General features: G+C 42.6%; 1 protein-coding gene across 1 annotated transcript in view; it reads right to left on the bottom strand.

Moving 5' to 3' along the window:
* Positions 1-2,013: 2,013 nt before the first annotated feature.
* TBCK (TBC1 domain containing kinase) overlaps positions 2,014-24,526 on the bottom strand; it is a 186,743-nt gene continuing 164,230 nt past the window's right edge. Inside the window, exon 26 of the mRNA XM_054030505.1 lies at positions 2,014-3,823. Coding sequence (XP_053886480.1) covers positions 3,713-3,823 — 111 coding nt within the window. The 3' untranslated portion in view covers positions 2,014-3,712. The remainder of the gene's footprint in view (positions 3,824-24,526) is intronic.

The following is a 24,526-nucleotide window of genomic DNA, read 5'->3' on the forward strand; positions in this document are numbered from 1 at the left end:
GCAGGAGGGAGATCAAGGATGTGAGAACTAACTGCCTTTGCCCAAAAAACTCACTTCACAAATACCTTTGGGTGCCAGAAAAACCTTTGGAAGAAGAACATAATGAAAATATCAGAGGATGGTGCTGGGCTGGGTACTGGGGCTGCGGAGAATGTACTGGCAGAACAACGATTATATAATGGCCTGTAAAGGCCAAGGGGGAATGGGTTTGCTAGAAGAAGGGCATAGCTGATGTCTTCTTTCTATGCTTTCATTGGACATCCTGGCAGTCTGGCATACCTCCATGCCAACAGCAGGACTTCCCAGCAGTGCTGGAACTGGTGGAATAGAGGTAGTGTGAGAATATCAATGACCAAAACACAGGTCTACTTTTCTTCTTTAAACTAGATAGCATAAAAACAGAATTTTGTACCGAGAACAAGTTACCAAACAATTGCAAGAATCTCACACTTCTAAGAAGAAAAGATAAAATCAAATTGTCACTGAGTGTTGGAACTGGCATAACAACAGAATCCAGACACACAAAGATTTTCATGCAGAGTTTTCAGACTGACAAGACCCATTGTGCGTGGTGGTACCTTTTAGTTGTAAAAAAAACATATCTGAGACACACCAGTAAAAGTGGAGTCTAGAAATGAGGTGCAATTCTTTTCTTTAAAAGTCTGAAGTTTTCTATATCCTCATTCCCTCTATTCATCCTTTTAAAATGTCAATAACAAATTAATAAGTAGTGCTACACATTAGCAACTCAATCTGGTCCGGTTTAAGTTATGCAAGTGTTAATGTAAATGGCATAACACATTTCTAATTGCTTCACTGTAATTAGATGTTGCTCAATGATTCTGTGCATTTTCTGGTCTTGCACGTTTCTTTTTTTGTGACTCCTGTCCACGTAAAGATTTATCATAAACAAGAACTTGCAACGCAAACTATCACCCAACGCCACCCCTTAATTGAGCCTCTTTTCAAAAACTTGCCCTGTATAGAAGAGATTACAAAGGTTGTAATTATTAGTTAATTCAACTTGATCTCATTTTTAACGTAGAAAATTGTCAATAAATGTTTTACATTTCAAAGATCGTAAACTAGTTGAATGAGTCAACAGAAGAAAACACAGGGGCTGTGAGCTATTTCCTCAAAAAGTAATTTGCTTTCTTGTTCTAAAACTTAAGTTAACGTACCTGGAAAAAGAAACAGGGAAAACTTCCTAGGGCTTAAGGTTCAAATGAGTCCTAGATGATACTAGTCATGGAGCCCTACCTTCCAAAAGGCATTCTCTCCCCTTTGCCACCCATCCTTCTGAGCACCTGTATAAATGGAGGGAGACACTGAGTTGTGATCAACTCCTTGTTCACGTGGGACCAGACAATGCGCCACCACCTTGTCAAATATATAAAGCACTGCCATTGTGTAGTCTCTACCATAAGTTAGAGCACTCCTCAGACAAAGAGTATCAGAATCATTTTTTTTCTTGACATATTTCCAGTATGAAGAATAATGCAGTATGTAGGGCTACTAAGATCACAGTCACTTGGTGGTATCAAGAATTGCTAATGGTGTGCCACAAATGCGGCCTCTGAATCAACTTCAGAATAAAACCTGCACATTGAGCAGTCCAGATCCAATGCTCTGGTGGAACAGCTCCCTCTATGATGCTGATCTTCCACAGTTTCAGTGTAAGGAGTTATGAGATAATCTTGTCGGCGATCTACAGAAGACCACATGGTCTGTGTTTAGCCTTTCTTCAAATGGCTTAATATTGGAAATTAATCTTTTATGACATAAGGAAAGAAAAATGTAAATATACTGAGCTGCTGCAATGCTCTATTTGCAAAGTTAAAACTAAATCATCACATGAATTCCCAAACTAGGGCAAGCACTAGTTTTAGTCACTTTTTCCAGCGTAAGTCCTTGTATACTAACACTGTACTTTTATTGTAAACCTTTATATTTCATGGACCACTCTAAAAAAAAGGAACATTGTGTCAACTCAAAGGACAAACTCCCATCTGCTCACACTAACAAATCTTTAATGCTTTTTATTTTACAAGCTACTTTAATATCTACAACCACATTTAAAAGCAGATAATACCCAGAAGAATGCATAAGAAAGTTTTCTAATTTTAAAGTTAAAGGAATATTCTTAGTACCATCTCAAAGGTTTTTCCCTTTAAACATCAGCTCTCCCTCACTGGCTCTTGATCTCAGGTCATTAGAGCACAATACATTTATTTTAATGCCATTGATTTAGGGCGCCTGCAGCCTGCATCGCATCTTTTTGGATTAAAAATATTATACTTTTATCAGTGATGTACAGGAAGATATAGATTATTGTATATTTTTAGAGTTTTTTTTAAAAAATGTACTTAGAAAAATGAATTTTTGGAACCATAGCAAAGCTGGGGCTAACCTGGGGTTAAGCTAGAATTGTGAGGTATAGAATTCAGGTATTTTTCACCATAGCCAAAAACGTGAGCTTCACACAAATAAAGCCAAAACAACGTAACAAAAAATAAAGTCACCCTCCCCTTTAGCTCCTTGGCAGCAGACAGACCCCATTTCCTGCTCCTATCTCTGTTTTCGACACTCTTGGCTTCTGATTGCAAAAAAAGTCATTTCCAAACTCTCTTTACCCAAAACCATCTCATCCCACTTGTGGTACTTGCTTTCACTCAACTGCAGCACTGTCATATATTATATTTTAGAGATATTATTACTGTCTCAGTGTGTCAATTTTAAAGTTCAGACTCAAGAAGTGGTCCTTCAAAAAGTGACTACATTGGCAAGTGGAATAAAGTAGATCACCCAATACACCTTTTCCACCCTCAATTAGAATGTACATTTCTATGAAAGGTTGGGGAGTCCTATGGTGTGAAAAAACAGAACTGCTTTTTTTCTTTATAATGTTTCAAATCTGGACCACTATTATTTTTTGGCTAATTAATCTTTTGTCACTTCCCAAAGTACAGTCAGAAGCCTATTTTTCTACATATTTTAAAATTTCTCATGTTTCGGGCAATTATTTGCACAGGATGAGGCCTACTATGAAAAGCTACAGAAATAACAGAGTAAATTAAAGCTGAATGAACAATTCTCTGAAGGAAGGTATATATTTGGATATATTCAGCAGCACTCTGAACATTGATTTCCAGTTTGGGATTTATTTATTTTCATTTCCTGTCCAGATTAAAAAACAGCTGCCCAGAACAAAAGTGGATCACTAAATGCAGCATTTATTCTTTAAAGATTTGATAGGGAAAAATGTTATTTGTAGTAAGATGTGTGATACAATTTCAGCCTATTACTTTTAATGTTCACGCTCTAAAATATTTCTCAAAAATAATCAATTTAATGCAACTGTGATCTCTCTGGCAATGGTTTCTCCTGTTTTGCTGAAATATGTATAGACCCTAAATATTTACCTTAGCTAAACTTCTTTTATACTGGAACCTGACAATGCTTGACGCAGATTTCATTGCTGCTGAAGGAAGTCCCTTGCAAGATTTAAAGCTTCACATTTTTCATCCAGTCCAACTGAAGTTCCATGTCAAATGATAAAATCAAAGCTCCTTCACTCCAGATCCCATGGAAAGACACTGATCATTTGGATTTCTTGTATACCGCAGATGTCATAATGCCCTTACGGTTTATGATGCTCACACACAGTCAACAGAACCCTTTAACTTTAAATTCTCTCAAAATTTGTAGTTGCTTATATCTGTGGAGAAGGAACTGTCAGAAGACCAGTTGGCTTGATCTTGTTTATGCCGCCATCCAGAATGCAGACTCTTGGATATTTGATTTGCACTAGATGAGCTGCAAACTGAAACAGATACACATCGTTAGTATGTTGTGTATTGTACTCCTTTTTCTGAGCTAAGAAAACAAAGTGAAACAGAGGATAACCTTAATAATATCCCCATATAATATCTGCATTCATCTGTGAACCCCACAACAGAATTGCTTTCCTACTAACTACTATGGCATAGCAACCCATAATGATTTGTTTGTATGCATTGCATTGAATTTGGTAGTCGTGAAAAGTGTCACATTAGTAGCTCTGAATTCTCTTTACAGATGATGTATTGTACTGGCATCTGCAGATCCAGTTTCCTCACCCATCGCTATTAGGATTCCTTAGCATCTGATCCAGAGGGAACATCTTCTAGTGGTGTAAAAGAGGAGATAAAATTCTCCATAGCCATCCAATTCCCAGCATCTGTCATTACAATCAGTGCTTTACCTTGACATTCAATTTCCCAACCAAATGTTGTTTGGAAAACACACAGCCATCTCCCACCCCCACAATTTAAAAAGTCTGTACAATATTTGTTTCCTTCCTGATTTATCATCAATTACTATCCATTTGCACAACTCACAGGAAGTATAAAGTACTAAGAATTACTTCTGTGCAGCCAACTAAATTACCAACTCCAACAGGGCAATAGCTTCCATTCAGGTGCCACCACGTGAACTGAGTTTGGTACAGTAAACCGTGGCTGGAAGAATTTTTTTGTCTACTTCCCATTTAAATGACCATGACACTACAATAGCTACCAAGACTTAAGATGATGTGGTTCAGCGTTACCTGCTCAATCCTAAAACAGAAAGACAGGGGCATTTCCTTTAAGGGCAACAAACAACAACAATTAATAGTAACAAAGTATTAAACTTCTTCCCCAGCTGGAACTTTCACCTTGTAATGAGTTTTATGACATCCTTGCTGTAAAGGCATTTTAAATATGCACGTATTTCATTTTTGTACATCTGTACGTCAAACAAAGTTATTGCATTTCTTTCCAAGTGATTCAGGTTAGACTTGAATAGGGAGTGAGAATTCAGCACATGATCTGTGATCACTGAAGACTTGTTCAGACAATATAAGGGGTCACAGCTGATCACAGTCAGGGAATTCCCAGGGTTATGTCTCATGGAGGTACTACCCTAGGGAAGACTAAAAGTAAGTTACATTGGTGTGTCTTTCTCCTTCCTCATTGGCTTCTGTCAGTCAATGGAAGATTCAAAGGATTAAAAAAAAAATTACAGGCTATTAAGCAAGATGGGATATGTAACTGCCAAGTGATGCCAGCTTGCAACAGAGGAATAAATACCATGCATCCATGAAAAGCTCTCTGAACCAGAGCTGCTTGCGATATGCATTGAACTATTACTGAGGCATATTCAGACTCCCCCGCTATCTTTACAGTCACTAACTACACACAAACACGTATATGGATGATATATGAATGTGTTTCTTTTTTAAAAAAAGAAGTACTGTGCTATATTCATCAACAATATGCTGGAAAAATTACCATACGTTCTTAATGACATATATTTATCTCATGCCATATCTATACCTCATCATACCTACATCATATATCTATCACATTTTACGCATTAATAACTCTTTAAAAGCTACATACAGTGTCTATTAATATTTTAAATTTTAAACTATAAATAGGGATTTAGCACACATAATTGCTTCTCATTTAGGATTTGTACATCATACATCTTGTGCTACGCAGTACTTTTGCCATGCCCCAGTAATCAGGGTATAGTTAGAAATGAGCTTTCGTTGCATATTTGACAAATGGCCCATTTCAATCCTGCTGGTGTGCTGAGGGAGCCCCACGGCAATCAGACTGGAGAGGCCTGTGACAACTGGGAAACAGCAGTTGGAGTGGCGAGACCATCAGAGAAACAGAGAAAGAGTCTGCTAGCTGGGTGGTCTGAGGAGAGGCGTGATATTGTAGAGCGAGGAGAAACAAGTATCCAAATAGTTCGGAGAGAGGCAGGACAGGAAAACTAACAGAGAGATGGGGACAAAGTGGCAGAGTAAGAGCTCTTGCAAGTAAAGAGTGACAGGACATTGAGGAGCAGGCACTGATTCTAATGAAAAATTAAGTAAGAGAGTATGTGCTTGTTCTGGGGGAGAGGCTGAAGGGGTCACAGGAAGCATTTGGGAGAACTGTAGAGACCATTCATCCAGGAAACTCAAAGAAATCCATTAACAGGACTTATCAAAGACCACCAGGGACAAACACCTAGGACAATATCATCACGATCATAAACTGAAGCAGCTAGATCAGGGGTCAGCAACCTATGGCACACATGCCAAAGGCGGCACTCGAGATGATTCTGAGTGGCACTCACATTGCCTGAGTCCCGGCCACCGGTCCCAGGTGCTCTGCTGCCAACCTGGGGTCCTGGCCCCCGGCCTGGGGCTCTGCAGCCATCCCCAGCTGTGGCCCACTGCAGCTCAGCACCCCCACCTTAAAAATTGTTCCAGCAGCACTGTACTGGGATATTTTTAAGTCCTGATTTGCTACCTACATCACTATCACGTCATGTGGAACAGCACATTTGCGTTTGATGTTGTGCATGCCGTCTGTTGAGATTTTTTTCCCCACTGTAAGTTGAGGGGTACATTTGACAAAATGTCAGCTCCTAAGAAAGCAAAGTTAGATGTCTGTTCATTTCACTTCACAGCAACCTTTGGTGGCTAAGTCGTGGCAAGGTTTTGGTGCACTTTGTAAACTGTTTTGATGCAATCAAGGCCTTTTTATCGGAAAAAGGACAAAACTACCCCAAACTGGATGATGACAAACAGCTGTGTAAGCTCATGTTTCTAACTGACATCACCGCTCACCTAAACAAACTCAACCTCTGTCTCCAGGGTGCAGGGCAAATGGTTCTGGATCTTTATGAAATCTGGACGGCATTTGTTGTAAAACTAGCAGTTTTTTCTTGGGATATTCGAACTTCAAATTTCTGCTACTTCTAACACATAAAAGAGCTATCAACACGTTGCACTGTCAGTGTCGATAAGATTGGAACGTACATGCAAGAACTGGAATCAGAATTTTCTGACAGATTTCAAGATTTCTAGCGATTTGGCCCAATACTTACTTTTCTAATTAAACCTGAAAAGTTCAATGAAAGTGACTTGGATTTGTCTGTATTTAAGTGGATGGGTGTTGAAGATTTCGAAATGCAGCTTATTCCATTAAAAAGCTCAGAACTGTGGGCATCAAAGATTGGAGATTTGCGGAGTGCACTTAAAGCTACCGAGAGAGATCATGGGCCCTCTACTGTGATCTGCTGGACGTCCCTGCCAGTGAAATTTAACTGTTTGAAGAAAATTCCATTTGCAATGCTTTCAGTATTTGGATCCACATACCTGTATGAACAGGTATTTTCACACATGAAATCTGTCCTCTATCCCTCTCGGAGCCGGTTAACAACTGATCTCTCAGAAGCCTGTGTGCAGCTTAAAGTATCCAAATATGTGCCAGACATTGGAAAACTCAGCAAGGAAAAGCAAGGGCAAGGATCACACTAAACTGATAAGATCTGCATTTTAATTTAATTTTAAATTAAGCTTCTTAAACATTTTAAAAACCTTCTTTACTTTACATACAACAATAGTTTAGTTATATATTATAGACAGAGACCTTCTAAAAACATTAAAGTGTATTCCTGCACGCGAAACCTTAAATTCGAGTGAATAAATGAAGACTTGGCACACCACTTCTGAAAGGTTGCCGACCCCTGAGCTAGATCACGTCAACCACCTCACTGTCATGTGTATACTGTCAGCTGATAGTAGGTCTGGCCAGAAAAAGGACACCCTGGTCAAAGCCTAATCATAGCTCAGTCAGACAGGAGTAATACATATATTAGACTCCTACCTGCATGTAATCAAGCTCCTCATAAGTCAAACAATGGAGGACAGTTGTTCCCAGTGTAGAAAGGTGATAGAGAGGCTTTGTATTCCGTCTGCCAGAGCAAGATACAGAATCTTTCAGGTTGGGGGCTTAGACAGTGACATTCCCACACCCTAACTGCTCTCTGTGGTCCCTTGTCCCCATTATTCCATGTTTTGCCTGTGGAGGTTATTGCAACTCTAGGACAGTAGTAACTCTTCCAGTACTGCCACAGGGGAGAGCAGGGACCATAATCCTTAAGTAGTATTTAAAGTAAAACACACACATACACACACAGAATTTTGAATGACCGTGCATGTGTTTTTCAACTCCTGATAAGCATAAAGGGAAGTGCTTGCTCTGCCAGACTATACCATTATAGTGTGGTCAACCAGGAGCTTGCTTGCTCTCATTTAATCTCCAGCAGTCAGAGAGAACCCATCCTCTTCTTCTGGGAGACTGGAGATGTACTGTCTTCCCTTGATGTCATCCCCAGCACCCTCAATGTTGTGGGTGACAACTGGAGGAGAGGGGCACAGACATTACTATGAGGGAGCTACCTGGCTGCCATACAAGCTCCCTCTCTAATTCCTAATCCCAGCACACCACGAGAACTCTGCAGCCCTGGGGAACATTTGTGCTGCACAGCATCAGATGGCTTCATGCTGCAGAGCTGGAGTGTGCCACGGGTTGATCCTAATTTAACAACAACCTGATCTGATTACTGAGGGGGGAGAGAGGACACTGCCAATTTCACGTTCTGTTATTTGTATGTTGTGTCCTGAAAGGGGAAACAGCTGTAGGATTCAGCATTAGATTATATTTAGAAGTGTTTTGTTGGCTTTTTCTGAAACTTCCTTCAGTCTCCCTAATTAAAATATTAACTTTTTATATTTCTCTTCTTGTATGCATTGGTACCTGCTTCTTGCAGATAGGCAAGTCGGCCAGAGAGAAAAGAAAAGGAGCTTGTGCATCCCACACTACATTCATTATAAGATTGGAGATCGAATTGTACAGAAAAATGTTCTAATGCCACCTGGAATCTTATCCTGCCAAGGTACACTGTATGCAGCTTGCATTATCAAAAAAAGGTGAAAGGGTTATTTCTGGCATGTGTACTGCTTGAGGGAAAGGGGAGGAAAGATTATTTCAAATATTTACATCAACTTCGAGCCTTTTTCACAACTTAACAGTTATGTACAAATATCACATAGTAAAACTTTAAATACATGAGAAAATAAACAACACAAAGAGAAAATTAATGTTGGTCAAACACTGACTAAGAATTAACAGTCTAAAAAGAGTAAAATTCCTGACATACAAATACTATGAAGTAGTGTGACCTTCTGAGCCACCGATAGATTTCTTCTATGGTGTCAGCAGCAGAAACTAATTTCAGAATACTAAAAATTAGTCTCCCCCATGTCCTCAGACCATTGTGTTATTCTACCACATTAATCATTGTGTATGGGCTCATATTTTCTTTTTCAAATACTTGGACAAACTATCAAACTAGGGGCCTAAAGTTAGGCACCTAAACAGTTTATTTTGCAACTAAATAAAAATGACCTGATTTACAGAGTACTGTGAGCACAGAAGCCAAAAATTGGGGATGCTTAATTTGGAATAACCTGTAAAACTTATTTTAAAAGGCTTTTTGGAATATTAATAAATTGTGCAAGCATTATTCAAATCTCCATTCCAATGATCCTTGTAACACGTACAATTCTTGTGTCTCCCGCCCCCCTTCTTATGAATCTCAATCTTCACAAACGGATCATGGTTTCCTCAAATGTATCAATTACTCAGATTTACATTTTTTATATATTATGGACAGATAAAACAGTTATTTGCAAGAATTCACTAGTTAATATTCAAAATTAGAGTTGTGTTTATTTGTCATTGTCAGAGAAAAACAGAGTTCTCGTTCTTTTGGTTGGGTGCAGCAAAGTCAGATACTTTATTATCTCAATTCTCGCTTCTACAAGTCTTGCATTATTAGGGTTACAGCTATCCTGACTCTTGCTCACAGAAGAGACTGTTTGCATTGAAATCCCCTTCCAATCCCTGTCAGGCTTTGCTCTACTTCCACATCATTGAACAACAAAAGTTGAATGGCATTGTTTTCATTCCTCGATTGGAGAAGTGTAACTTCACGAAGAGGGCTTTAAGTATCTCAAAGAGATAAATAGGATAAATAGATAAATAGGATTAGGGAATACTAAGAAATACCAGAAAAATTGAATCTCTCTCGCTTTTCTGGGTCACATAGGCTTTGCTCAAGACATTCCAAAAATGTTAGGGCGCTATGAAATTTACTAGCTGCATGCAGAGTTAAATTTAATTTCCTCATGTCACGTTCACAGCAAATATTTGAGTGTGTGGAGGGTGCATGGAGATCTTTGAATGGCTTGTTTAACCACTACCATCCCAGGTTTCTGGGGACGGATTTGGGAACCCTGCCCCTTTTCTGGGTTAAGCACCAATTAATTCCACATAAAATATGCCCTTTTCAATGTGAACTACTGAGCCTGCAAATATTTAATATTTAAGCATTCTTGTGAATAAAACTCCCTTACTCAAATACTCGAAAAGAGGCATAAGCATTGTTGAAGCAAATTCATTTTAACCTAGTGTTGGGTGCCATATTTCAGCAGCTCTACATACAAATATACACAGTAGGTTTGACCCTTCTTTCCATCATTTAAGTACCATCATGTATCAGGAGCCATAATGATCTCCATGGTTTAACTGGGAACCTTAGATGCCCCTATGGATCATTTATCAAACTGTGTTTATACCAGACTACTCAAAGCAGTAAAACCACACAGCTTTCAAGGGGACCAGTTGTATTACACTAGATGCATCATGATTTCAGAATGTATATAGTGAATATTTCTGTGACAGAATGCAGTTTGAGCCATAACGGATTGCAGTCAGTTCCCAACTCTCTGCAGGCTGGCCATCAGGGTAATGATGTTTAAATTTCTCGCTTTCACAGACATTCCTGTGGCAAGGGAAAATTAAAGAGTGCGTGGGGAAGGAAGGAGGAATAGCATACTGTACCAGAATACTAAGTGAAAGAATGCTGTGACCAATAACCAGTACAAGGAAGCAAAGGCATACAAAGAATCAGAAGGCAATGAGATACTCACATTAGAGATCTCTCTCATCCAAACTTTGTACTACCTGTAGATTGTTACAAGATTCCTCAAATGTTCATTTCTTTTTATTGCTTTGTAAACATACATTACAAAAGCTTCAGCTGGGGGACTGCAGGCTGTTTTACTGTAAAACAGAACCAGTAGGTTGCCCTTGATTCTAGTAAAGGAGAGTAGACATGAACTAAGCAAAGAAATTAGGCAGACACTGAATCCCACTGATTCAGAGAAGGTATTTTTAGTTCAACTACTTCTAATACTAAGGGCTTGTCTACCTGGAGACTTAGTGATTTCAAGGCAGGGTGCACACCAGCTTACCACGCACGAACTGGCCATGTGAATCCTGCTCCACACATTAAGTTCTGCAGTTTGCTTTGACCTATTGCTGTCAAGATACTCCAGATAAATGCCATTGCACTCTGAGATTCAGGTGATGGACACATTAAAATAAAACAATTAGCTAGGCACTGTTACTTGATAACTATTAAAACAGCACCATATACTGAAAAGGAAGAAAGGGAAGGAGTTAAGGTACAACTTTAGCTGGAAACACACAGTATGTTAAAAATGCACTTATTGTTCTAACAAGATCAAGGAAGAATTCTTTGCATACTGAAGAAGGTACACTTTCCATTCCATAACTTCAGCTACAAAGTGATAAGTGAAAGGTGTTACACACAAGAATTTTAAAGTATCCCATTCATCTACATAGATGGACAGCTATTATCTGGAATCAGATGAGGTTATATGAACACCAACGTACATGAAAGAGAATGGCGCTGCCCTAAGCGTTGAATCTTCAATTTAGGAATGTGAAAATGCAATAGCAAACACAAACATTCCTGAGAACAGCTGAAAGTGAAAAGTAACCTAATTTCTGAGACTGTTCTTATAACACAGCTAATTTTTACCAACCAAAGCACTTCCGTGAAATCTAACTCCCCACATCAATATGGCTGAGTGGGCTATGAAACAATAATGGGGGAAAATACCATTTTAGGATTCAACAGAAAATTATCAATTGATGATAAAGTGGGTGGGTGGTTTTTTTTTATTTATTTATTTTTATTTATTTATTTATTTTAAAAGGCCCTTAGTCATCCAGGATTTCTAAGAAGTTTAGTTCAGCCCAAAAGTCAGACGTATGTTGGTATAATTTTAACTTCAGCTATTTTCTTTTATTGTCTAAGAATTGTTTTATTTGTTTAAAAGTGTTTAAAAATTGCTCAGAGACAGCCCATCCAGGGCTTAAAGGTCCTGCCCAGAGATCATGTAGTAACTCAAATCTCCTTTTTCTGTATCATATGGATAGTGGAAGGCAAGGCCCAAATGGAGCTTCCCAGTTCCAAAACAACCTGCAAGGTTGACATCTCTGAAGGAACCCTTCGAGCATGGCATCTCCAGATCAAACTACTGGCTCAGCCCCATCCATCTTTCATGCCTTCAAATAGGGCTCGGGGGAGGTGAAGCACCAAGCTCTCTCCCCTCATGTCAGTGTTTCCCCCAGAATTCATGGGAATTTCTGGGAAGGTAAAGGTCAGGGCTCCACAACTCCCCATTAGTGCCTCCTAGAACCAGAAACATCTAAGTGTAATAAAACAGACAGACAGATCAAACTTCTCCTTAAATAACCCAAACTTTCTAATAACTGTCAGAGGCATTAACCTCATCAAAGATAACAAAATAATACACATTTGGGGTTGCTGGGATAGGCTGCTTTTGATTTATGAGCTGGCAAAGGAACAGCGTGAAACTTCTCCTGAATCTGTTTCTTTTTTAACTTTATTTTTTTAACCTACTTACTAGGGTCAATGTAAGGCCTAACTAAATAATGTCTGTGTAGTACTGCAAACTGTAAGTACAAAGTAATTAAGGCCAGTTGTAGGGGTTAGATAACAACTCAGGATGACCTCCTGGCTTACAGCCCTGTATCACTCTCCTGTGATCCTGTGGCGTTTGGAAGGGTAGACTAGTGATGACAGCAGCTCTCTTTTTCTCAACTTCATAAAATGTCCACTGGGAATCATATGGACTTTTATCATGTTTGCACTAGGACCATGCACATTTTATTATGTATTTGCCCCACGGCCAGATTTACAAGGGTATTTAGGTGCTGCAATATGCAGATAGGTGCCGACGGGTATGTCTACACATTGAGCAAGAATTTACACCTCCAACTAGAGGAGACAGCTAAAACCAGAGGTGTTGCAAATGACATGAGGGGCCAGCCATCTTGAGTGTGTACCTAGTCTCTTGAATAGATATGCCCTCAGGGCAGCTAGTCCCTCCCCTATCACTCACGGTGCCCGGCTACATTCTACATTTAGCAAGCTAATAGGATCAGAGCTAGCGCAGATATGTCTCTTCAAGCTGGAACTGACATCTCCAGCTCAAAGTGTAGACATACCCTAAGATGCTTAGGCACTTATGTAAATCCAGGTAGGTGCCTACTTGCATATTAAGGCACATAAATACACTTGTAAATCTGGCTCTCAGTGTTTAAAAAAAGAATAGGACCCTTGGTTAATATTTTACCCATGTGAAAGTTCAGGGATTTCTGTTTGTTTTTTAATTAAGTTAGTAGGGTGTTCATGTATCAAAATATGGGTTTATAAACAGGAAAGTAGCACCAACCTTTACCCTGCAGAAACTAGCCTCTTTGGCTGGGGTTTTCAAGAGAGCGTAAAGGAGTTAGGCATCAAAATCCCATTGCAATTCAGTGGAAGTTGGGCACTTAACACCCTTAGGTTCCTTTGAAAATCCCAGCCTCCATATAATCAAAACCATCAAACTTTTCAGTACGAAATTCAATACTTTAAACACACAATGCAACGTCTTTAGTGCAGTACTAAGATAATTAGGAACAAGAACATTCATTAACATCAGTAATTATATACTGACTACCTTACCTGCTGACTTGAACATCGATTTAAATGTGATTTAATTATTTAAAAATAATTATTTTAAAATTTAAATGTAACAGCTAGATGCTTATGTTTTAAACTTTGTTGATTTTCAGAAGTGTGGCAAGCAATTATCGAACAGTACTATGCAACACTCAGTCTTCAGTCATATAAAGAATGTAGCCAGCAAAAATGCACTCTGATAATTGTCTCTCAATGCCATAAAATAATCTGCTTTCAGTTGCTACCTATTTCCTCCCCACCTCACTTTTTTTTTTTAAAGCAAAGGAAAGGTTCCCATGTGAAAGCTTCACCATGCAGACTCAGACAATATGTCGTTTTCATAAGGTAAAAGACATTTTCTTGGGCCAGGAATAGGTCATACTAAAGAGAGGTTGAACTTAAATCTTTCTTTGTGCTTTGTAAAGAGGCAAGAAGACCTATACAAAACCCAGATTACTTGTCTTTGCTTTGGAGATAATTCATAGATCTTATCTCATAGCTACTCCTGACTGATGAGAATTATTACAGTATTATGGTACAACAGCTTGCAAGAGGAATTTAAAAAATGATCTACATAATGGATTAATAATAAAGCAATGACTTTACCAGGTCAAAATAATCAATGTAACAATCAAAAGTTCAAACACCATGACTCACCAGCCATAGTGAGATCCTACACTATTCCCAGCATTCTATCCAACAATATTTTCCCACAGTAAGAAAAAGGTAAGGTCTAATTATTATCAGCAACAGATTAAGAACGTTACTATACTAAATCTGCCTTCTTGTTAAAGAGATTGCTTCACTGCTGAGAAATGATCAGCTGGTGATTGAAGATTACAGGGCTAGGCTAGTATAATCTATAGTATTACTATCAGGGCAAAAATGGTCTGAAAACATTTTTTCCAATTAAACATTTAACTAAAAATAAGAAATGCATTAAATAATCTGGGCAAGTCAGGAAAACGGTAAACTTTCTCCAAGAACACCAGCCCAGGTAGTAGTGTATGTCACTATTAAGGCTAAGCCACTAACTCACTCTCTGACATTGGTTAAGTCACTTGATCTCTTCTAACTACAGTCAACCTGGCTGTAACACAGATAAAAGCAGGACTTTGTTAAAAATAAATACCCCCCCCTCCCCAACAGGTAATGCATCAGAATTGATATTTTTGGGTAAATAAATGGTGCACGCCTTCCCACAAAACTAGCCCCTCGCCACATTTCTGTGACTAACACCACTGATCCATCTTCAGCTCACTGACTCTCAAACTTTGATCAATGATTTAAATATGCATTGAAGTTCCATCAGCCATAAATTAAGCAAGAGATGCTGTTGTGCCTATCCAAATATCAGCTTAACCATTATACGCTCCACTTCAGTTATCCAGTATCCATGCTGGAATTTAAGAGTCCATTTCCCATGTACAAATGTAGGGAGGTGATGTTTAGGACATTAATTAGCATGAGAGTGTAAGGCATTGTCATTTCAGTCATTTAAAGGTTGTTTGCTCAGTCTCAATTCAGACTGTTTAACTCTCTCCCATCACCCTTTTTTTTTTAGTGGTTTCCTGCTGTTCCCAGATATAGGCCATTATTTGGCCAGTAAGGAAGGCTCAGTATTCACCCAGAAGTTGCAAAACTGACATCAAATTACAGCCATCCTCAAGGCCACAAACATTCCAGGGGGCCAGAACTCAGTGCATTGCATTAAACTACACTCAGCTCCAACCTCAATTTCTCTCCATGCTAATAGCACATTCAGTCAGGCTCTCATACATCAGCCAACCTATTCGTTTAATCTTTAGGGTGAGTTAAATTAAGAGTTATTGACAAGCAGGATTTAGCATGGCTTAATTCTGGCCTACGGAAGTGTTTAAATGAAGCCAAAACAGAACTAGTTTCTTTACCATTGCTGTGTTCCTGCTTCTCCTGCTGAAAGCAATGTTTTTGTCTATATGGAAAGAAAGCACTTTCTAAAGCCAGTCTAAGTGTTTCATCATGGGGAAGCTAAACCAAGAACAAAGGATTCAAATAGAAAAGAAAGAAATCTATTCAGAGACAGTCAACTTTGGATGCATTGTACTGATATAAAGCAAGATATTAATGCAAAATTAAAATGAGATCTTCCACTTTCTAATTACAGTTATTCAGTCACATTGTTCAGCAGCATTTTTCATATCCATTCCTTCTGTCCTGTATATATTTAATCAATACATCTAAACTACCTGATCATTTTAGACCCTTTTTTGGATTAGGCACTAACAAAAACTGTAGGTGCTCACATCAAAGGATTAAACCATTAGTGGCCAATTCATTTTTACTTGGACTAGTTTGCCACTTGACACTTAAAAATTAAGAGCTTATTACAACTTTTCATTCAAATTTTGTTTGGTTTTACACTTTTATTTGCTGTTTTTCATATTAGTGACTTGAACATGGAACAATGAGCTAGTTAAACAACAAAATAATAGCTACTATTTTGGACAAGTCCAGTCCCATGACCCCAATTTCAACGTGGTGAAATACACCTTCAAACATTTGTATAGAATGAAGTTGGTATTACCATGTTTTTATAGAGAGATGCAGAAACACATGCTATGGATTTATGAACCTTCTGAGCAGAGGCAATCTGATACATATACCAGCCATAAAGAGCTAATAGAGATAGTTTTAATGAGTCTCTACAAGTGAGGTTCCAGTACTTGATTGATTTGTGGGGCAAAAATATTGGTCAGTGCAAGTATTTTATGAAAATCCTTTTCTTTGGTCAGTTTCTCTGTTGCTATTAAGAAATCCGTGGGAAGCAGTAAGGTTATCAAGAATCATAAAACAAAACCAATATGAACAAAGTTACATTTTTCAAAATATATTAAATAGATTATTGACAATGTTACAGATACTGTGTTTCCTTAGATTGCAGAGCGCATGTCTTTGGGGATGGGGTAGCACAGGTACCTTTCATGCTGGTTAGTGGGTTTAGTTCTCAGTCTAGTAGGGGTGGGGTAAATTTTTCAAGCCCTGCCTAGGGCAGAATGGACAATAAATAAAAACTTGAGTTTGAAATCTGATATGGCAGCAAGAAGGCCAAGGTGACACTGGGTAGTATACAAAGTGGCATCACATCATGCAAAAAGGGAAGTACAGGACCCTTCAGACAGATGACTGATGGAGAGGCCAAATCCTTAAGTCTTTACTCAGTCTTTACTTAAGACAACTCCCATTGGTAGTTTGCTCAGTTTTTTTCTTTGATCTATTGTTTAATTAGTACCCATGTTGCTTTATGTTTCAAATAAAGTGTTTCCAAAAATGATCCTTCAAGACAACTGCTGAGAACTGATTTACAAATGTGTGGGATGTCTTCAATAATGAGACTCATCATTGATACACCAGGGCATTTTTTCTTCCCTGTCCCCTTTTCCCAGGAAGTCGTTGAATGGTTAAGCTCTTATTAAGATAAATGATGATGTTTAGTGGTTTAAAATGTAATTGTTGAAAGCTGCTGCGTAACCCACCATCAAATACTTAAAACATCCATTAAATCATCTCCACTTGTCATTTAACATTTTATGCATTTTGCACTTGTTCCTCTGGGGAAGGATTTATGTATTCAGCCATTTAGTGAGCTATTGTGATTATTTAAATTGATTTTCACATTGAAATATTTATCATAGACTTACTCAGTTCTAATGCACATAACTGCACATGCCAAGATACTTACCGATCTGAGACTATTCTAGATCTGCTGCATAGTTAGCCCACATATTACCTCTGTTTGGTACCATCCAAGTGAATAGATATTTATCACTGAATTTATTTTGTAAGTGACCAACACGGACATTTCTATTTATATTCCCCCTCCTTTAGGGATATAGTGAAGTGCTTCAAACAAATCCAAAAAACAGATGCATTCTGTTGCTATTAGCCATATGAAGAGTCACCGGTAGTTCACAGCATTCTAATCTTCCCTATCAGGTCTTTAACTCATGTCCTTTCTGAGGGCACAGACTTAGAGATTTTGATGAAACTAAGTTATACTGTTTCCCAGAAAGGAATTTTGAGAGGTAAGATAATTTGTCAAAGACCTTTACTAACAAAAGGAAAGTTTCCAATTTAATTTCCCTTCAGAAGAAAAATGTCAAGAGAAGCACTTCCACTCCTCATTGGCTTGTAAAGTCATTAATGTCCAGCCACAGAAATAAAGAGGCAAGTCTGATGACTGCCTCCCCATGCTTAAAAAAAATGGTTACCTTTGTAACTGATGTTCTTCGAGATGTGTTGCTCATCTGCATGCATGGTTGTCGAAGAATTTTTACCCTAGCACCACCCGGTGGGTCGGCTGTGGAGCCCCCTGAAGTGGCGCTCGATATATACTCAGCCGACCCAGCGCCTCCTCAGTTCCTTCTTGCCAGCTACTCCAACAGAGGGGAAGGTGGGTGGGTTTGGAATGGATATGAGCAACACATCCCGAAAAACAACAGTTACAAAGGTGAGCAACCGTTTTTTCTTCTTCTAGTGCTTGCTCATATTGATTCCAATTAGGTGACTCCCAAGCCTTACCGAGGCAATGGGGTCAGAGTGAAGCACCGTGGATTGTAGGACTGCTCTACCAAATGCCGCATCATCTCTGGCGTGCCAGACGATGGCGTAGTGTGAAGCAAAAGTGCGTACCAAGGACCACGCTGCGCTCTGCAGACCTCCTGGATCGGCATCTGGGCCAGAAAAGCCACTGACGAGGCCTGGGCCCTTGTGGAGTGAGCAGGGAGGGGCGGGGTCAGTACACCGGCCAGATCATAGAGAACGCAGATGCAGGACGCGATCCATGAAGAGATCTGCTGAGAGGAGACTGGGCGGCCTTTCATCCGATACACCACTACAACGAAGAGCTGGGTCGTCTTTCTGAACGGCTTCGTACACTCAATGTACTGTAAAAGGCAAGGGCCCTACGGACATCGAGGGAGTGCAGCCGCTATTTCTGGCGACTGGCATGTGATTGTGGATTAAAAAATGAGAGAAAAATGTCCTGGCTGATATGGAAGGCCGATACCACCTTGGTAAGAAAGGCCGGGTGAGGCCGAAGCTGCACCTTATCTTTATGGAAGATCGTGTAAGGTAGTTCAGAGGTAAGGGCTCTGAGCTCGGAGACACGCCATACCGACGTGATAGCGACAAGGAGAGGTAGAGGAGGGAGCAGGTGGCCAGCAGCTCAAAGGGGGGCCCCATAAGTCTGGAGAGGACCAGGTTAAGGTCCCATGTGGGGACTGGCTGTCGAACCTGGCTGTTGAACCTGCCAACCATGGGATTGGTGAAGACAGAGCAGCCATTTGCACCCGGGTGAAAAGCGGAGATGGCCGCAAGGTGAACTCTGACAGAGGATGCCACCAGGCCCTGCTGTTTTAGGTCCAGGAGATACTCCAAAATGAGAGGCACAGACGCCTGGAGAGGGCGCATGTTGTGCTGAGTGCACCAGCACGAAAACCACTTAGCCGTATATGTGGCCTGAATGGAGGGCTTCCTGCTGCCCATCAGTACTTGCTGTACAGATTCTGAACAGAGAAGTTCTGAAGGGTTTAGCCACACAGCATCCATGCTGTGAGGTGGAGAGATCACAGGTCGGGATGGCAGAGGCGACCGTGATCCTGAGTAATCAGGTCTGGAAGAAGAGGCAATGGGACTGGAGCGTCCACAGAGAGCGCCAATAGCATGGTGTACAAATGCTGTCTGGGCCGTGCCGGAGCCACCAGAATCACTCGCGCCCTGTCCCTGCGCACTTTGAGCAGGACCTTGTGCACAAGGGGGAACGGGGGAAAGGCGTAAAATAGTCGACTCATTCACAGGAGCAGGAAGGCATCTGTGAGAGAGCCCGGGAAGTGCCCTTGGAGGGAGCAGAAAGCCGGGCATTTCCGATTGCTGAGGGAGGCAAACAGGCCGATCTGGGGAAATCCCTACCTTCGGAAGATGGGGTGGATGACATCTGGTCGAAGCAACCACTCATGGGAATGGAAGGACCGCCACACAATGACCCTGCAGCCACTCCTGGAAGGCTTGACAGGCAAGGCGCACCGCCATCAGCTCCCAGACATTGATATGAAGGGAGAGCACGGACGGGGGCCATAGGCCCTGTGTCTGAGTGTCCCTGAGGTGGGCACCTCCACCATCCCAGGGCTGACGCATCCGTGACCAGGGACAAGGAGGGCTGTGGCCTGTGAAAAGGGACTCTTTCAATTACCATCCGGGGATTTACCACCAGCGGAGGGAGGCCAGAACCTGCTCCGGGACAGTGACCATCGAGTTCAGGCTGTCTCAACCTGGGCGATACACTGATGCTAGCCAGGCTTGTAACGGGCGGAGTCGAAGTCTGGCGTGCCTGGTCATGTCTGTGCAGAAAGCCATGTGGCTGAGAAGACACATTGTCGACAAGGTTGGGAAGCTCTGAAGGCTCCGGACAAGGCCCACTATAGCCTGGAAATGAGTGTCCGACAGGAGGGCTCGTGCCAGCACGGAGTCCAGAACTGCCCCAATGAATTCTATTCTCTGGGTCGGTTCTAGTGTCAACTTTGCCACGTTGAGAAGGAGGCCTAACCGACCAAACATGTCCGTGACCAAGCAGAAGTGGGACTGCACCTGTTGCGTCCCCGGATAAGCCAGTCGTCGAGGTAAGGGTATACCTGCTCCCGCCGTCGACAAAGGAAGGCCGCCACGACCGCCATACATTTGGTGAACACTCAGGGGGTTGTGGAGAAACCGAAGGGAAGGGCCGTGAACTGATAGTGTTCGTGGTTGACCACAAAGCGGAGGAAGCGTCTGTGTGCCACATGAATCGCTATGTGGAAATACGTGTTCTTCATGTTGAGGGTTGCGTACCAGTCTCCAGGATCCAGGGAAGGTATAATGGTGCCCAAGAAGACCATGCGGAACTTCAACTTTACCATGAACTTGTTGAGTCCACGCAGGTCCAGAATGGGCCAAAGCCCACCCTTTGCCTTGGGGATTAGGAAGTATTGAGAGTAAAACCTACTGCCCCTTAGCTCCCTCAGAACCTCCTCGATCACCCCCATGGCGAGGAGCATCTGAACCTCCTGAATAAGGAGTTGCTTGTGAGAAGGGTCCCTGAAGAGGGACAGGGAGGAAGAAAATTGGAGAAAGTATCCCACTTCCGCCGTGCAGAGGACCCAGCAGTCTGTGATTATGTGAGACCAAGCATGGAGGAAATGGGATAAACAATTCAAGAAAGGTGGGGTAGGATCCTGAACAAAGTCCGGTACACCGTCCTCGGGCATCCTTTCAAAAGGCCTGTTTTGAGCCCAACAAAGACTTGGACGGACCCTGGCCTTGCTCAGACTGGGGGTCGGAGGGCTTCCTCCTGACATTATGCCCCCGCCTCCTATAGAAATCCTGACTCAGCCGAGGAGGAGGATAGGAGCGTTGTTGCGGCTGCTGGGGTTTGACGGATTTCCGCTGGGTAGCCGGTGTGTGCATGCCCAGGGACTTCATTATTGCCCTTGAGTCCTTAAGGCTTTGTAGCCTTGAATCGGTCTTTTCCGAAAACATGCCCTCTCCATCAAAGGGGAGGTCCTGCAGTGTTTGCTGAAGTTCCGGTAGCAGGCCGGAGGCTTGCAGCCAGGAGATACACCTCATCGCGATCCCTGAGGACAAAATACGTGCGGCGGAGTCCGCAGCATACAGCGAGGCCTGCAAGGAGGTCCATGCCACTGTTATGCCCTCTTCCGCCAAAGCCCCAAACTCTTCTCCGGACTCTGGAGGTACTAACTCCTTAAACTTCAGCATGAAGTTCCAGGAGTTAAAATTGTAACGACTCAGGAGCGCCTGCTGATTAGCGATCCTGAGCTGAAGTCTCCCTGAGGAATAAACTTTGCGCCCAAACAAATCAAGGTGCTTGGCATCCTTTGATTTGGGCGCTGGGGCCTACTGGCCATGACGTTCTTTTTTGTTCATTCACAGAGAACAGGGCTGTGGGTGGTTGAACAGATAATCATACCCCTTCGAGGGGACAAAGTATTTCCGCTCTACTCCGTTAGCAGTCAGGGGGATGGACGCAGGTGCCTGCCAGATTGTCCTGGTGGTGGTTTGGATGGTCCGAATAAGGGGTAGGGCCACCCTTGATGGAGCTTCCGCAGACAGAATATCCACCACAGGGTCCTCCACCTCTATCACCTCCTCCACCTGCAGGTTCATATTCCATGCCACCCTGTGCAGGAGGTCCTGGTGGGCACGGAGGTCTATTGGAGGGGGACCCAAGACTGTAGTGCCTGCCACCGCCTTGTCGCCTTGCGGAGCCGGGGCCGGCTATCCTGTGCCAGCGACCTCAGGGCCTGGACTAGGAATTGGTGTTGTAGAAGATCCTGCAGCAGGGAGAGAAACCACCACAGTCTCCATGCCCACCAGGGTGGGCTGACTGATGGTAGCCTCTGGCACTTGTGGCTCACACGGGGCTGATCAAGAAGCCCCAGATGGAGCACCCTGGGCCTGGTGGTACGCCCAGGGCATCCAGAACAGCCAGAATGGGCCTTTGAGCGGGACCCTGCTCCTGCGCCTGCCAAGGCCCAGCCCCTGACTCTAGACGGCTATGATCCAAATGGCGACAGTTTGAGAAATGTGACCAAAGAACAAGAAGCAGAACGTGAGGGCCACAGTGGAGCTGAGCAGATCTGCGCTGGGTCATGTCGACGAGGTGATGGGGAACGGTGCTGCGATGCTGGGGAACAGCGCCGGGACCTGGAACGGCACCTGGATCTGGGCCCAGATGATGACCAGCGTCAAGAGCGGCGTCAGGTCCGGGATCTGCTCCTCAAGGACGACCGGTGGGCAGAGTGGTACCGGGACTGGCGACGGGAGTCGGAGAGGTGCCGCAAGTACAACCGGCGCCGGGACTGCGAGTGGTGGTGGGAGCAGGAACGATGATGAGAACGGGATCGCTGCCGCAGCTTGACTGATGGTGCCGATGGGTGGATTAGGGCCAGCTTGCCCTGGGACAGTGCCGCACGTACAGGCACCGGTGCCTTGACATGTAGCTGAGGGGATGTCGATGCCATCATGGCAATAAGATCCCTTGCAGCTGCAAAAGTATCCGGGGTAGACAGCAACTGGACCTCAACCACACTGCGTGTCGGGGAGTCCAGGGGTACCAGACTCAACGGCTCTCCCCTCGGGGCCGGAGTCAACAGAGCTGAAGCCGTAGGCTGTGCCCCTAGATGCCTCCCCGGTGGGATGCATCTCCATGGGCAGTTCCAGGGAGGCTGGTCTCTGTGGAGGTGGGCCATTCTTTTCCAGTGTCGCTTCTGGCCAGGAGAATGGGAGCAGTGCTGGGACGATGATGTCAGTTGCGGTGCCGGGGAGCAGTGCCAGATCTTGGCGCGCCGCAGGAGACTGAGGGCTAAGAGCTGCCTCCACGAGGAGCAGCTTTAAACAAAAGTCCCACTCCTTCTTAGTCTGGGTCGAAACCCTTTGCAGATCCTGCACTTCTCTGCTTGATGAGACTCCCCCAGACACTTCAGGCAAGAGTCATGGGGGTCACCCGTTGGCATAGGTTTAGAGCAGGAACTGCAGGGCTTGAACCCCGGAGCCTTGGCATGAGCCCAAGAGAAGAATTGGGGAGGAGGGGAAAGACCCCCCCAACCCCACTAACACTAAGTAAACCAACTATAACTATCAAACAACTATAACTATCAACAATTAACTATTAGGCATACGCTAGGGAGAGTGGAGAACAGCAAAGCAGGACTCCACAGTTCCAGTGACCGTCACAGGAGGTAAAAAGGAACTGAGGGGGCGCGGGTCGGCTGCGGTATATATCGAGCACCATGAAGGCGCCACTCCAGGGGGCTCCACAGCTGACCCACCAGGTGTTGCTAGGGTAAAAATTCTCCGACACCTAACTGGAATCCATATGAGCAAGCACTCAAAGAAGAACAGAGACACTTCACCACTGTCAGCGACAACAGCATATTTAAAGGGATGTGCCTTTTTCTCCTTAGCGCTTGGGGCAGACTGACCCAAGGATGCCCAGAATATTGAAAGCCTGATCTGTAAGTGCCAGTATTCTTCCTAGCTGGCTATAATTTTTCATTTTCTTTAGACTTGAAACCGTTCTTCTTTATTCCCCCTTTTCATGGACGTTCCATTTTATAATTCTACAGAGATGGCAAGAAGACCAAGCTATTTCACAAAACTAGCTCTCTCTATTGCAAATTCAGAAACTGGCCATTTTGAAAATGCACTTTTTAAAGCTCTGAGGTAATTACCTCTTTTTTAGCAATCCCTTTTCATCAAACACTGACATTTTCCAGACACTGAATGTTTAAAAGAAATACAAATCCTTTTCTCTTTAACTGGAAAGAGGCACAAAAAAAACCCACCAAACCACCCTACACAAATCAGGGCTTCCCAAAACTTGTGTTTGGCATCAATTTGCCAAGTAACAGACAGGGATATTTATTTTTTGGTGCCTGAAAATTTAACATTCAGGCCCTGGACATTATTTAAGAAAGGCCATACTGCGTCAGACCAAAGGTCCATCTAGCTCAGTGTCCTGTCTTCCAACAGTGGCCAATGCCAGGTGCCCCAGAGGGAATGAACAGAACAGGTAATCATCAAGTGATCCATCCCCTGCCGCCCACTCCCAGACTCCAGCAAACAGAGGCTAGGGACACCATCCCTGCCCACCTTGGTTAGTAGCCACTGATGGACTTATCCTCCATAAATGTATTTAGAGTTAGTATATGTTATAGCTACC

This window comes from Malaclemys terrapin, chromosome 5 (assembly GCF_027887155.1).
Source record: "Malaclemys terrapin pileata isolate rMalTer1 chromosome 5, rMalTer1.hap1, whole genome shotgun sequence".
Lineage (NCBI taxonomy): Eukaryota > Metazoa > Chordata > Testudines > Emydidae > Malaclemys > Malaclemys terrapin.